General features: G+C 41.7%; 1 protein-coding gene and 1 long non-coding RNA gene across 2 annotated transcripts in view; one reads left to right on the top strand and one right to left on the bottom strand.

The window, feature by feature from the left end:
- TRAPPC10 (trafficking protein particle complex subunit 10) overlaps positions 1 to 9,513 on the bottom strand; it is a 38,468-nt gene extending 28,955 nt beyond the window's left edge. Inside the window, exon 1 of the mRNA XM_005526516.3 lies at positions 9,341 to 9,513. Within this exon, the coding sequence (XP_005526573.2) occupies positions 9,341 to 9,419 (79 nt within the window). The 5' untranslated portion in view covers positions 9,420 to 9,513. The remainder of the gene's footprint in view (positions 1 to 9,340) is intronic.
- A 207-nt stretch (positions 9,514 to 9,720) lies between these two features.
- Positions 9,721 to 10,551, top strand: LOC106628355 (uncharacterized). The gene is made up of 3 exons (XR_001331712.2): positions 9,721 to 9,957; positions 10,084 to 10,178; positions 10,289 to 10,551. It is a non-coding gene; the product is annotated as an uncharacterized LOC106628355 (long non-coding RNA).
- The last annotated feature ends 1,937 nt before the right edge of the window (positions 10,552 to 12,488 follow it).

The raw sequence follows: 12,488 nt of genomic DNA, 5'->3' as shown, positions 1-12,488 counted from the left end.
GGAGTGTCTAGCACATGAAAAAAATGTATTACCAGTAACCCTTCAACAACAATTCTTAAATTCTCTTAGGTACAAGGAGTCTGACAAGGACAAGACATTAACTAAGATTTTAACAGCCTTATAGACAATTCTGCTATTTCCTGGTGGTTTTCCTTTTCACAATCATTCTGCACACCAGAAAGGGAAGCTCTTCTCACCTTCCTGTGGAACTGGAAGCTGCAGCTGAAGAAGTATCTGACATTCTTTCTTCTCCCTCCCACCCCCCAATCTCACATCTAGACACAAAGCCAGGCATTGCCTCCAGCTTCCTTTATCCTTCTTTAGTTCATCTTAGAAATCCTTTTCTAGTTCACTCTCTTTTCCCCAATTTTCTCATATATATTATTATTTGCACATACAGTATTTTGATGACCAGCACTAGCACAATACTGTCACCACACAATAAAGTATATTAAAAAATTAAAGTTTACAAGTCTGATTAAGTGCAAGAACAAGCAAAAACAGCTCTTCTGATGCCTGACCACATTAGCTATTATTCAACAATGCAATTTCATAAAACAGCTAAAAGCCAAAACAAAATCAATTAATACTTTAGCCCTGTTTCTCCATAAAAGTACTTTATGCTTGATCCTTCACCTTCATCCCATCTGAATTAAGTGTACCATACCAAATGCTATTTAAGACCACAAGCAAATGCCCTGAATAAATACTGAAACAAGTGTTAGTCATATTGTTAATGCTGTTTTATACCAAGTTACACCTCTGTGAGCCAAACCAAGAACAGTCTATTGATTTGCAACTCATTACTGCCCACAGAGAGTGAAACATGGCTTAGTAACTTAGCATCAGCACAATGACCACATCAAAATGAGAGTCTGTGAGCTCAAAGTCTGCTGGAAAGAACAAGCCACATATTTTATCTCTGTAGCATAGCAATGTATTTTTCCTGCACCTCAAAATTCAATGATTGCCACAAAAATATTCCAGGATTCAACATTTTAAGTAAAAAGGACTGCTACTGAATACAGAGGAACTAAAGGATAATGTGTAAGCACCCTGCTATTCCAGACAGACACATCACATTATCAGCTTAAAATGGGTATATTCATTTTAAAACCAGTCAGCTTTTCCTCCTGCATTGGTTTTGAGGGCATATCAAATACACATAAGAATGTGTTTTATGATCAAGGCAACACAGCCCCCTAGGATTAGAAGAAAAGTGATAACAGACCTTCAATGTGAAATACATTGGCTGTCTTTGAACGCAGACCAAAGCTGCTACCATGTATTTCCAACACCCAAAGGGCTGCAACATTTCATGTTCTGCTCAACTGTACCCTGTATCTACTGTAATCAGCATGTTTGAGCTGATCAAGCCAAGAACACTAAAAGTGAAGTTATCAGCAGGCAACACCAGCACAGCACTGACACGGGACCAACCCTGAGACCAGTAAGTACATCAAGGAATTGTAAGGGTTGTCAGCCTGGAAATATGCACAATAAATTGTGAACTGGGTGCTACTGGGCTGCAGGGAAGGAGGGGAGCACCTCACAGCAAGCAGACGAGCACGACCTGTACAAATAAGAGAACATAAAGTCCCAAAAGATCACTATTTCTGGAGTAGTGTTGAGCAAGTTTCCTACAACACAACAGACCTCAAGCACGGCATAAGTCTCATTCTCTATATATATGATGCCTCAGTAGTTGGTGTACCTATGATCTACTTCCCAAAATATTAAAAAAAAAAAAAAAGTAAAAAAATAAGATGGAGAATAAAAAAGAAATAAAGGAGAAAAAACAAACAACACCACTACACCACTACAGGAATTTTTGCTTGTATCTGACCAAATTCTATGAATTTAAAATGAAACATTCCAAAACCCCAAGTAACCTTGGAATTCAAACTTAGGAGTAAACCCAAAACATCTGCACAAAAGTCTGAGAATTGCTTCAAAGATTTTGTTGTAGGATTTTTTGTAATTTTTTGCGAGTTGGTGAGGAGATTATTTTGTTTGAGGTGTTTTGGAAAACCAAAAACAAACACAAAAAAAAAAAGGAAAAAAAAAAAGAAAGATGACGACTCAACCATATCACAGCAAATTCAATTCAGTGGATTGGTCTCAACACTAACACCCAACCTAAACTATTCTGTGGCTGTCAGTAATGAGGCCAGAGAGTAAATGATTATCAGCCACAACTTGAAAAGGACAAGGAATGATGTGGATATAGGAAGGAAAAGTAATTCTGGCATGCTATCATAATTAAAATCAAGAAGCCATCTAGAGAAGGGTTTTCATCTTTCAGAACCAACAAGCAAATAAGACCTAAATATCCCATAGAGATGATAACTAGGGAGTAACAGTAGAGTCTGATAAGCTCTAGGAGCACCTACCTCAGCCTTTAAACCATGTATGTCTGAATTAATCTGCTCCCCATCCAGATGTCAACAGACAGCCCACAAACACAGAAAGAACTCAGTAGCTCTTTCAGTGATACCGCACCAAGTACAGCGTGCTTCTGCACATGAAGTACTAACACACAATAACTGAAAGCAGTAATGTTCAAGTGATACACGTTAAAAAGAAATACCCCAGGAGAAAGACAAGATCAAAGCACTTGTTTCCTTTCTTTCCACATGACAAAGTTCAAAGGGTAGGGCCTTTGGTACTTATCTAAACACTTAACGTGCTGTGGGTGGAGAATGGAAGGAGAGCAGCCCTGAGGAGAAGGAATTGGGGGTGCTGGTGGAAGAGAAGCTCAGCATGGCCAGGCCATGTGCCCTCACAGCTCCTAAAGCCAAATGTGTCCCGGGCTGCATGCAAGGCACCGAGGGCAGCAGGAGAGGGGGGGATTCTGCCCCTCTACCCTGCCCAGGTGAGACCCCACCTGCAGAGCTGCCCCAGCCCTGGGGCCCTCAACATGAGAACATCAACCAGTTGGAATGGGACCAGAAGAGGGACACAAAGATGCTTAGAGTGCTGGGCACCTCTGCTATGGAGAGGAGCTGAGAGCTGGGGTTGTTCAGCCTGGAGAAGGCACCTTAGAGCCCCTTCCAGTGCCTGCAGTTGCTCCGAGAGAGCTGGAGACGGACTTTGTACAAGGGCCTGGAGAGACAGAACAAGGGGCAATGGCTTTAAGCTGAAAGAGGGTAGATTTAAACATCAGGAAGAAATTCTTCCCTGTGAGTGCAGTGAGGCTCTGTCACAGGGTGCCCAGGGAAGCTGTGGCTGCCCCATCCCTGGAAGTGTTCAAGGTCAGGTTGGATGTGGAAGGTGCCCCTGCCTGTGTCAGGGGTTTGGAACTGGACGATCTCTAAAGTCTTTTCCAATGCAAAGGGTTCTGTGATTCTTTCCTCCTTGTCCTTCTTACTGACATTCTGGTAGATCAAATCAGTGCAGCTTTCCTCCCTTCCCTCTTTCCCTATCTAGGACACTTGTTCTACTCTAAATTTGCACAGGAACAATGAAAACCAGAATGATCATCTAACCAGGACTTCCAAGGGGAACATGCACCCTTTGTAGCAGCTATCTAATACCAAAGAACCATAAAATATTGACATTTTTTAGGTTCATGCCTGCCTAAAACCACCAAAATCCCCAATAATCTATTTTTTTCCTAACAGTTTCCAAACTTATTAGATGCTTAGAGGCTTTGTCACTGTAGCATCTAAATATACCACAGTGATTTTTTTTTTTCCTCTAGAGGAAATTATCCTAACCCACTAACTACACAGGCAGTTTAAAACAAAAACTCCTCAGGTCAGATGACTAAAGAAGACAAATATTTTCCTTTGATACCAGTGACAAGCCCAGTCAACTGAGATAAAAGGCTTTGAATACCTTTAAAAAAGGCAGGGCCAAGACTACAATTCAGTGTAGTTTTGTTTGGGTTTTATCCTGAAGTATCACTCACAGCTAACCTTTCTGACACCACTTATTTTTCTACTAGTAAAAAGTTCTACTGTGAATATTTTTTTCTTAAATCACCAGCCTGTAAGAAGTGGATCTACCTGAAGTTTTGGTGAGGTTTTTATATTTACATCTTTTAAAAGTCCTCCTCTCACCCAACTCAAATTCATATTCAAAAGAGGTCTAAAAACCAAAACACAACACAGCTAAATTGCTATGTAAAAACTGTAAGTGATTCACTAGAAGTCCTTTTAGCAAAACTTTAATGCTGCACTTCTAAATCTGTAAACCAGGTTAACACTAACGAGTATATGCCACTTCTTCTCTTGACATATGTAATCAAATATTTAAACACAGAATAATGTATCAACTACACAGCAGTGATGACTTACAACGCAGGGAGCAGTTCTGGTTGAGAACAGGGAAAATGCATTTATAGGATATAGTTGTTAAATGGTCTCACTAGCAGCAAATCATTCTAATCACTTGGGCTACATCCCACTTCTTGCTGGCACATTTTTTTATTACATCTGTCTACTAGTAACAGAAGAACTTTTGAATCAAACTCCTCTAGTCCCAGAACAATATTCTTAAGCCCCTCTAGTCCCAGAACAATATTCTTAACTGCAAGTATTTGTTTTCACCAGAAAAAGATGCAAAATTCCTCCCCACTCCCTACTTTTATTAACCTTTCTGTTCCTGCTGTAGATAATTGGAAACATTTTCTATTCTGGGGCCTACAAAGCTTTTGCTGATGGTTTTTCTGTTGCTGTATCACAGAACATTCTGAACATGGACCAGATAAAAATGATGCATGCCATTCTCTCCAAAGATTATATAAAGTCCATTGTGATAAAACAGATTATTGACAGTGAGAGCAAACATGCAAACACACAATATAAACAGGCAGTAGACAATATAAACAGATACTACGAGCCGATAACGGAATATTCCACAACTGCATGAAGATAATTACAAAAGAACAGCTTGTTAGGAAAGCTCTGAAAAAACTATTAATTACTTCATTTAGCAGAATTGCCTTTTGTCTTCAGCCTCCTTTTCATATGGATAGAGCTAATAATTTAAGTGTAAATCAGCTACATAGGGATAACTTCTTTGGCTGATATATACACCCAACAACAATGCATTTAAGCTCCAAAGACTTTCTCAAAGTTTCAAATAGAATTCCTGAGAAGGAAACATTGTTTGGATTTCCTAGGAAATCAATCTGCACTGCTTTAGAGATTTTGTAAAGTCAACATCGTACAGAAACTACTCGAGTTCAAGATGTTCAATGCAAACACTCAATTTGCCTCTGCAAAAAAAACCCAAAAATTAATGATGCTAAAAATAACCCTTCTACAGCAGTGAGAAAGCTGTAAGATGATTCAAAACACTTTGTAAGCTTACCAGGTTTGGTAGCAATGCAGGTAAATTGCTACAAACTTGAACTGAGAGTTCACAAAGTAATGTGCCAGAGAGAGCAGAACCACAGCTGGACAGGGAAACTCCCCAGTGACTTCACAATCTAGTAAGACTGACAGTGTAAAAAATATGGCTCAAATTAATTAGGAGTTGAGTCATCATGGCACTCAGTCCTACATGACAAGAGTGATTTAACACTCAGGGGTGCTGCCATACTGAAAAAAGGGGAAAAACAAAAAGGAACAGCAACTTTCTGTGAATATACTACTTTTGCCACATTTGGAAAATATGGTTGTCTGTATGCCTAGAGAAAGGGTCTCCAGAAAGTTTGTCATGCCTTGCTGAATTCTCTGAACTAAAAATTCTCTGTTAAAACTACAGGCGTTTCCAGTGATGCAAGCACAATAAAAACAAGGCTAAATCACCTATGCACAGCTTCTGAGGGCAAAATAATCAAGTTACAGCACAAACATGAAAGAAGTACTGACAAAAAATTCAAATGCAACTGGCATCAGATGTCTAAGACATGTGGAACCTGCCATTTTTTTCCACAGGCCAGAGCCTGTACATAGAGTGCTGAATTCAGGGTTGTGCAAACACAGCAATTAACTACGGTTACAATACAGACTAACTCGTAGATTTAAAAGCATAACTCTCTTTACCAAAGCACTCCTTCCAGAGCACTGACAAATTTATTTCAAGTAGGTAAAAACATTTGTTTACAAACAACTCATTATGCACAATGTTGAAAAGAAGTTTCACTATGAACAAAACTCCCTCTTCAGTTCTCTTTTATTAAGAGCAAACCCTAAGAGTTAACAGGAGTTATTTCATGATGCAAAAGTTTACCTGACAGAGATTAATCTAAATCTTGTAGCAAAAGGAAATACTAATGTTCTGAAAAGCACCCTCACTTAACCTTCACTCTTGCTTGGTGTAATCAGAATTCAGCCATCCCTTCAGAGGTCTGCTTTTCCCCCACATGCACCTCCTGGGTGGGACACTTATCCCAGACAGTTCCAACTGCCTGAAACTGGAACCACAGACAAGATAAACTGTGTTTGTTGAGCAGCTTCTAATACCATGGCTTTTAATGTGTTTTGCAACAAACCAACACCAAGTCAATCCTTTCCCTGGAAGGCCAAGCCTCACCTCTCCATAAATCTCTGGAATATAATGCTTAGAGGAGCTTTCCTTCAAGAAAGTCATTATTGGTGAATGCCCTTATTTGAAATATTGCAGTCTCTAAGTACTCCACATCTCTGAACAGAGAAGAAAGGAAACTAAAGCAATTACAGCAAAATGTATTCCCCATTGAAATCAAACATTTTGATTTAAAGTGTAGCAAGTCACCCTTACTGCATTCACCAGAGAGGTAATCTCTGAGCACTTTTGCTGAATTAATTTTAACTTCTGAATTAGGCTGTCTCAGACCAAGCCACTCTAGTCCATACCAGTAAAGATACTACTGCTGTGCTTGTCCAGAGCACTAGAAATTATTCCCTCAGTCCAGGAGTGAGGCATACAAATGACACGTAATGCTCACCTCTTATCTCATCTTTAAGTCTGCTGCTACCATACTGGATGGGGATTGTCCTGGGGTGACTTTATGATACTGGTATCCCCAATCGTCTGGTTTATGTTATATATTAAGTTCTGCACCTTTAAGACTGGCTTTGAGAGCAAGAGAGGGGGAAGAAGAAGCGCGCAGTTTGTGTTAAGGAAAAACATCACTCCCACACATCCCGCTCCTGGACTGTGGTGTCTGCAGCACGGACAGACAGCGGGACAGAGCTTCTCTCTGGCTTTTAGTTAGTTCTAGCTAGCTGAGGCAGAAGAGTTCCCTGGACCTTTGTTTGTTTTTTTCCCAATTTTCTTGGATCTGTGCAAGCCTGCTCTGGACTGAACACCCAGCCAAACCCCAGGAGCTCACGCCTGTGGCCCACCGGGGCCTGGGCCTCGGCACTTTCCAGCGACGGAGGGACTGATAAGAACCTGAGCGAGCCGAGCTATACCACATGAAAAGGACTTTTCTTCCTAGACTTGCCATCCCATCGAACAGCAAGAGGTTTTATTATTTAATATTACTCAATTTCTGTTAAATAAACAGCTTTTTCCACTTCTCTCTAAGGAATTTTTTCTTTTCCCGGACCAGTTAGTGGGGAGGGGCATTTCCCTGGGGAAATCCCCATTTGGAGTTTTCCTTCCTAATTTGCCCTAAACTAAGACAGGATAAAAACAAAACATTTTACAATCATAATGTATGCTCACTCACTACGCAAAATTAATACTGTTTTCAGTATCAGACAACTGGGCTTGATTGAAATCTGGTTAAATTTTGTCTTTGGAATTTTGAAAATTTCCTTATACAGAGACCAGAGTTCTTTTCAGCATCTACTAATAAAAAGTACAAGGATTTACCCTGAGGTAAAACTTTGTGTACTTCAACGGACTAAAATGTTACTTATTCAAATCACACAAGAACTGAGAAGACTGATCTGCACCACCAAGTCCCCCTGCTGCACACATGGAGACTCTCCAATTCTGAATACACATAAAGCCAGAAAATCTAAAAAACCAGCCCCCACAGCCTGAACAGTAGCATTAACACTATAAACTATATCCTCCAGATATTTCTGATGTGCATATTTTTCTGAAATGTGCATTTTTCACACATTTCTTTAAATCTAAAGTGAAATGGATTTCAAAATTCTTTAAATAAGTGAGTAGAGAAGATTCAGTACAGATCCTGCTCACTTCAGCTTATGAACTGCATTCAAAAAAAAGGAAAAAAAGTTTGAGACAGGAAAAAGGACATTTATAAAACAGTTGAGAAATACATATATATACACGCAGAGCTCAACAATTATACAGCTACAAGGTTACAGTTGGATACTTTCTCTAAGTAAGGTCTAAGACCTTAATCACCAATAAATGCTTAGTCCATAATAAGACGACACAGAACTGTGAAACAAGTTTCTATTTCACAGGCACATAAAGCATTCCCAGTGTTCTGGTGATAAAGTGCAAATATGTATTTTGTCACATCATCAGTAGAGATACTTCTGGTAGAGACACTACTGGCCTGACTCAGACCAGCCCCTGGCTGCCTTTTGTTAAAAAGAAAAAGCAGAATTATGTATGCTGATCTCATTCACTTTACCTTTTTATTGACAGCATTATGGATTAGTTAGAATAAAAAAGACTATTCCAGTTGGAAGGAACCTACCAGGATCATCTGGTCCAACTACATGACCACTTCAGGGCTGACCAAAAGTTACAGCATGTTCAGGGCACTGTCCAAGTATCTTTTAAGACACGGCCAGACTTGGGACAGACAGACACCTCTCTAAGGAGCCTCTTCCCTTCTCCCGTTAAAGAAATGCTTCCTAATGCCCAGCCTAGTCCACGTGCTTGTTTTAAGCGAACTTTGAGTGCATCCCTCTATACCTGTAAGAGCAGGGGGGCTCACGTTTTACATCAGGACCACCTGCCTGTCTCTGACACCTGAAAGGACTAATTCATCGCTGGAAGCACGAGATCCCGTTTTGGTTAACTAAACTGTCTCAGGGATGGAACTAAAGCACAGCAGTTAAAGATTAAATTATAATGTCAGTGGGAATGCATCAGTGGGATCGCCGCAGAGGATGCCTCCTCGCAACTTCTCTTAGCACCAGCAAAGCCACACAAAGCTCGCCGGCAGGAAGTTTGGGATTCACGATTTATTCTCGTATTTTACCCTCTTCCCCTAAACACCTCTGAGCACGACATTCGGCTTGTTATTTACTACAGAAACACCCCCAAGTTTGCCCACTGCCATTAGAAAGGTGGGGGGGAGCAGTGAAGAGGCAAACCCCGCCATCAGATCCCCTTTGCAGACGCCCTGTCCCCACCCGGAGCTGCGGGAGCCCCCCAAAACCAGCCACCCCCTCCTGCCTCGCCCCGGGCCCGCAGGGGCACCGGCCGGACCCCCAGCCCGAAGAGCAGCGGCGGCGGGGACACTCACAGGTCACGATGGGCTTATTCTCCATGGTGTAAATCACGGGGGGCTTCTCCCTGCCCTCCTCCTCCTCGGCGGGGTCCATGAGCGGGCGGGGTCGTCAGCCCCGGCTCCCCCGCCCGCCCGGCGCCATGGGAACACCGCCGGGGGCTGGGACGGGACGGGACAGGCCGGGCCGGGCCGGGGGTGGTGCTGCCGCTGCCGCCCCCCCCCCCACCTCCCCCCACCCCCTTCCCCGCGTCCCCGCAGCGCCGCTCCGGAGGGGAAGGCGGGCGGGAGAGGCTCATCCGCTTCCTGGATCACCGGGCAGGCATTACCGCTTCCGGGGAGCGCCGCCGCCGGGGCACCCGGAAAAGGGGGAATGCGGCGGGCGATGAAGGGAAGCGCGGCCCGGCACCGGAGGGAGCTCCCGGCATGCGGGGACCCGGGGCGGGGCTGCCCCTGAGGGAGGGCCCGAGGCGCCCGAGGGTCAGAGCACCCCGGGCCGCCCTGGTCGGTGACGGCCGGCGTGAACGGGATGAATCACGGAATGGTCGGGGTTGGAGTGACCTGTGGAGATCACTCGGTCCATCCCCCTGCCTACACAAGGTCACCCAGAGCAGGTGACACGAGGATGCGTCCAGGTAGCTCTGAAATGTCTCCAGAGAGGAGACATTTCCACACCCTCCCTGTGCAGCTCTTCCAGAGCTCTGCCACCCTCAATGGACAGAATTCCTCCTTGTGTAGGGGTGAAACTTCTCGTGTTTTAGTTTATGCCCTTTGCTCCTTGTCCTGTCGCTGTACACCACGGAAGAGGCTGGCATCATCCTCTTGACACCGTCCTGGGAGATGTTTATTTGTATGGGTGAGATCCTTTCTCAGCCTTCTCTAGACTAAACAGGCCCTGTTCCCGCGGGCTCTCCTCATAAAAGAGATGCTCTTTATTAAAATGAATCTTACTTAAATTCATTGCAGGAGTTCTGTGAGGCTTTGGTGGACTTCATGGGCAGCCGCCCGATGTGTCATTCCCATGGCTGTTCCTGGCTGGTTCAGTGGGAGTCAGAGCACTAGGGATCTATTTTCCACTGACTACAAATATATAAGTAAATATAACCCTTGAAGTTTAATGATTTATAATGTAGGGTTTTAAATGCATGGGGATAATAACACCCCATTACACTTCTGTTGAGTCTAATTAGTGGTATTAGATCCATAAAATTGACCCTTGTTTTACCTTGCACTGAGATGCTATTCCTTTCTTTTAAGTAAATCTCCTGTTCACCTTGGTCATCTGTAGTTTATTCAGAATCAATCCCAAACTTAGAGGGTTTGCATTTACTGTCTCAAATAAAAGTGAGTAAGATCTAGAAGGGCATATTGAAAGTAGCCTACCATAAGGGGTAAAAAATGGAAAACACTGCATACATGTGTAAAGCCAAATGTAACCTCAGGTAGGACTATAAATAATCTGTGAATTAATCATAACTCTTTATTGCAGAGTGGCATTGTACTCAGGTGTTTTGGGTGTTCAGATATTTACAGAAGTCAATTTGTTTAGAATTTTCTTTCAGTAAAACCTTAACCCTATTTTCTGGACTTAAAATGTTGATTCAAAAATACTTACAGCATCCTTGTAGCATATTTCATTCCTTAATACTGTTAAATACTCCCAGTTTTATCTCTACCATTTTACTGTGGGGATTATTGGTTGTTTCCTATTTGAATAATTTCACCAACACATGCACAAAAATTTGCTTTCACTTTGGTTGTAACAAAGCTTGTTTCCTTGGCACAGACAGACTTTAAGAATTTTATATAGCACAATAAATTGTTTTACCTGATTTTCAGGTTTAGGTGAGCAGCTGGACATGAACATTTTTTAGTGCTGTGAGAGTCAAGATATATCATGGTACAATTTTATTTTAAAAATGTCAGCACTTAAACCTGTTTTACAGTGTAAGTGGTAAGTGTATGGCAAAAATTATTTACTGAAACAGAAAAGAAAAAACCCTCTTTATGCACTTATAAAAAATTAGAAATTCCTCCCAGTAAGCTCCAAAGTAACTAATTTTGTGCATCTGTCAAATGGTCCTGAACAGCACAGGTAGGGAAACAGGTACACCCAAGTCAAATGTATTTATCCTCTTTTCTCAGAGATTAGAGCTAAGGCAAATAAATTCATTGGGATTAACATTTTAATCACTATAGAATTTGATAAACAATTTGATTTCCTTTAGTTTTTATGTTGCAGTGTTCCTGTTTCTATTAAAAACAAACATAAAAACACTTCCAAAAACAACCAACAAAAAGATAACCCCTGTACTAGCCCCGCTTGCTATTTTTGATAGCAAGTGAAGCAAATACATCTCCATTTGTGGCTTTTTCCTAAACCATCTTCTCCCTCCCAAAAAACAAGACAGACTTATTATTATAGACAAGAAGACTAAAGAAAACAACTTTTCACTGTGTCTCAGGTGTTTAATTGCCAAAAATATTTCAAAGTCATTTTGATAGGGAAGTGAGATTGACTGGTCTCTGATGGGAAAAGTAGATCTTTTATAGCAAACTGCACAGAGAAAAAAATCAAGCATTTGGAAACTGAGACTTTGACAGTGTTGTGCTTTTACCTTGAATTTTGAAATTAATAGATGAAATGTTCCTTCTGGGGAAAATGTGGTAAAGGGAAAAAGGGACCACTTGAAGGACAACTGGAATTTTGCTTTTCCTCTTTTATACCAACTAAAAAAATCTCTGTCTCTACTAGAAATCATTACATGTCTTAAATGAATATTAATTTTGTATCCACAAAACATAATCATTACAGACACCAGGGCACTGTGGTGCTACAGTTCGCTCCAGTTTTTCAACCTCAGATGCATAGCAAGATGGAATTTAATTCTTGCCTATCAGTCTGTCTCTTTAGGGTTGAAATCTTCACCATTTCAGATTGCTGGGTGTCAGGTACCTAAAACTTTTCTGTTGCCACATTAGAAGGGCAGAATTATGCCTGCACTTTGATTGAGGAGTCAGTAAGAGAGAAGGAGCTGAATTTGAGGTAGTTCATGGCCAGGCAGAGCCTGTACAAGTGCTTATATGTATCAGCATTATCATTTCTATTCCAGCCACAGGCTTAGTGCCCAAGTAGGTCACCTCTGGGATGGATCTTGACTTTGAG

The sequence above is a fragment of the Pseudopodoces humilis genome, chromosome 2, assembly GCF_049639895.1.
Source record: "Pseudopodoces humilis isolate 2021_Gansu_Grassland_sample_001 chromosome 2, ASM4963989v1, whole genome shotgun sequence".
NCBI lineage: Eukaryota > Metazoa > Chordata > Aves > Passeriformes > Paridae > Pseudopodoces > Pseudopodoces humilis.
Note: the sequence above shows the minus strand (reverse complement) of the source record. Positions and strands in the feature narration are given on the sequence as shown.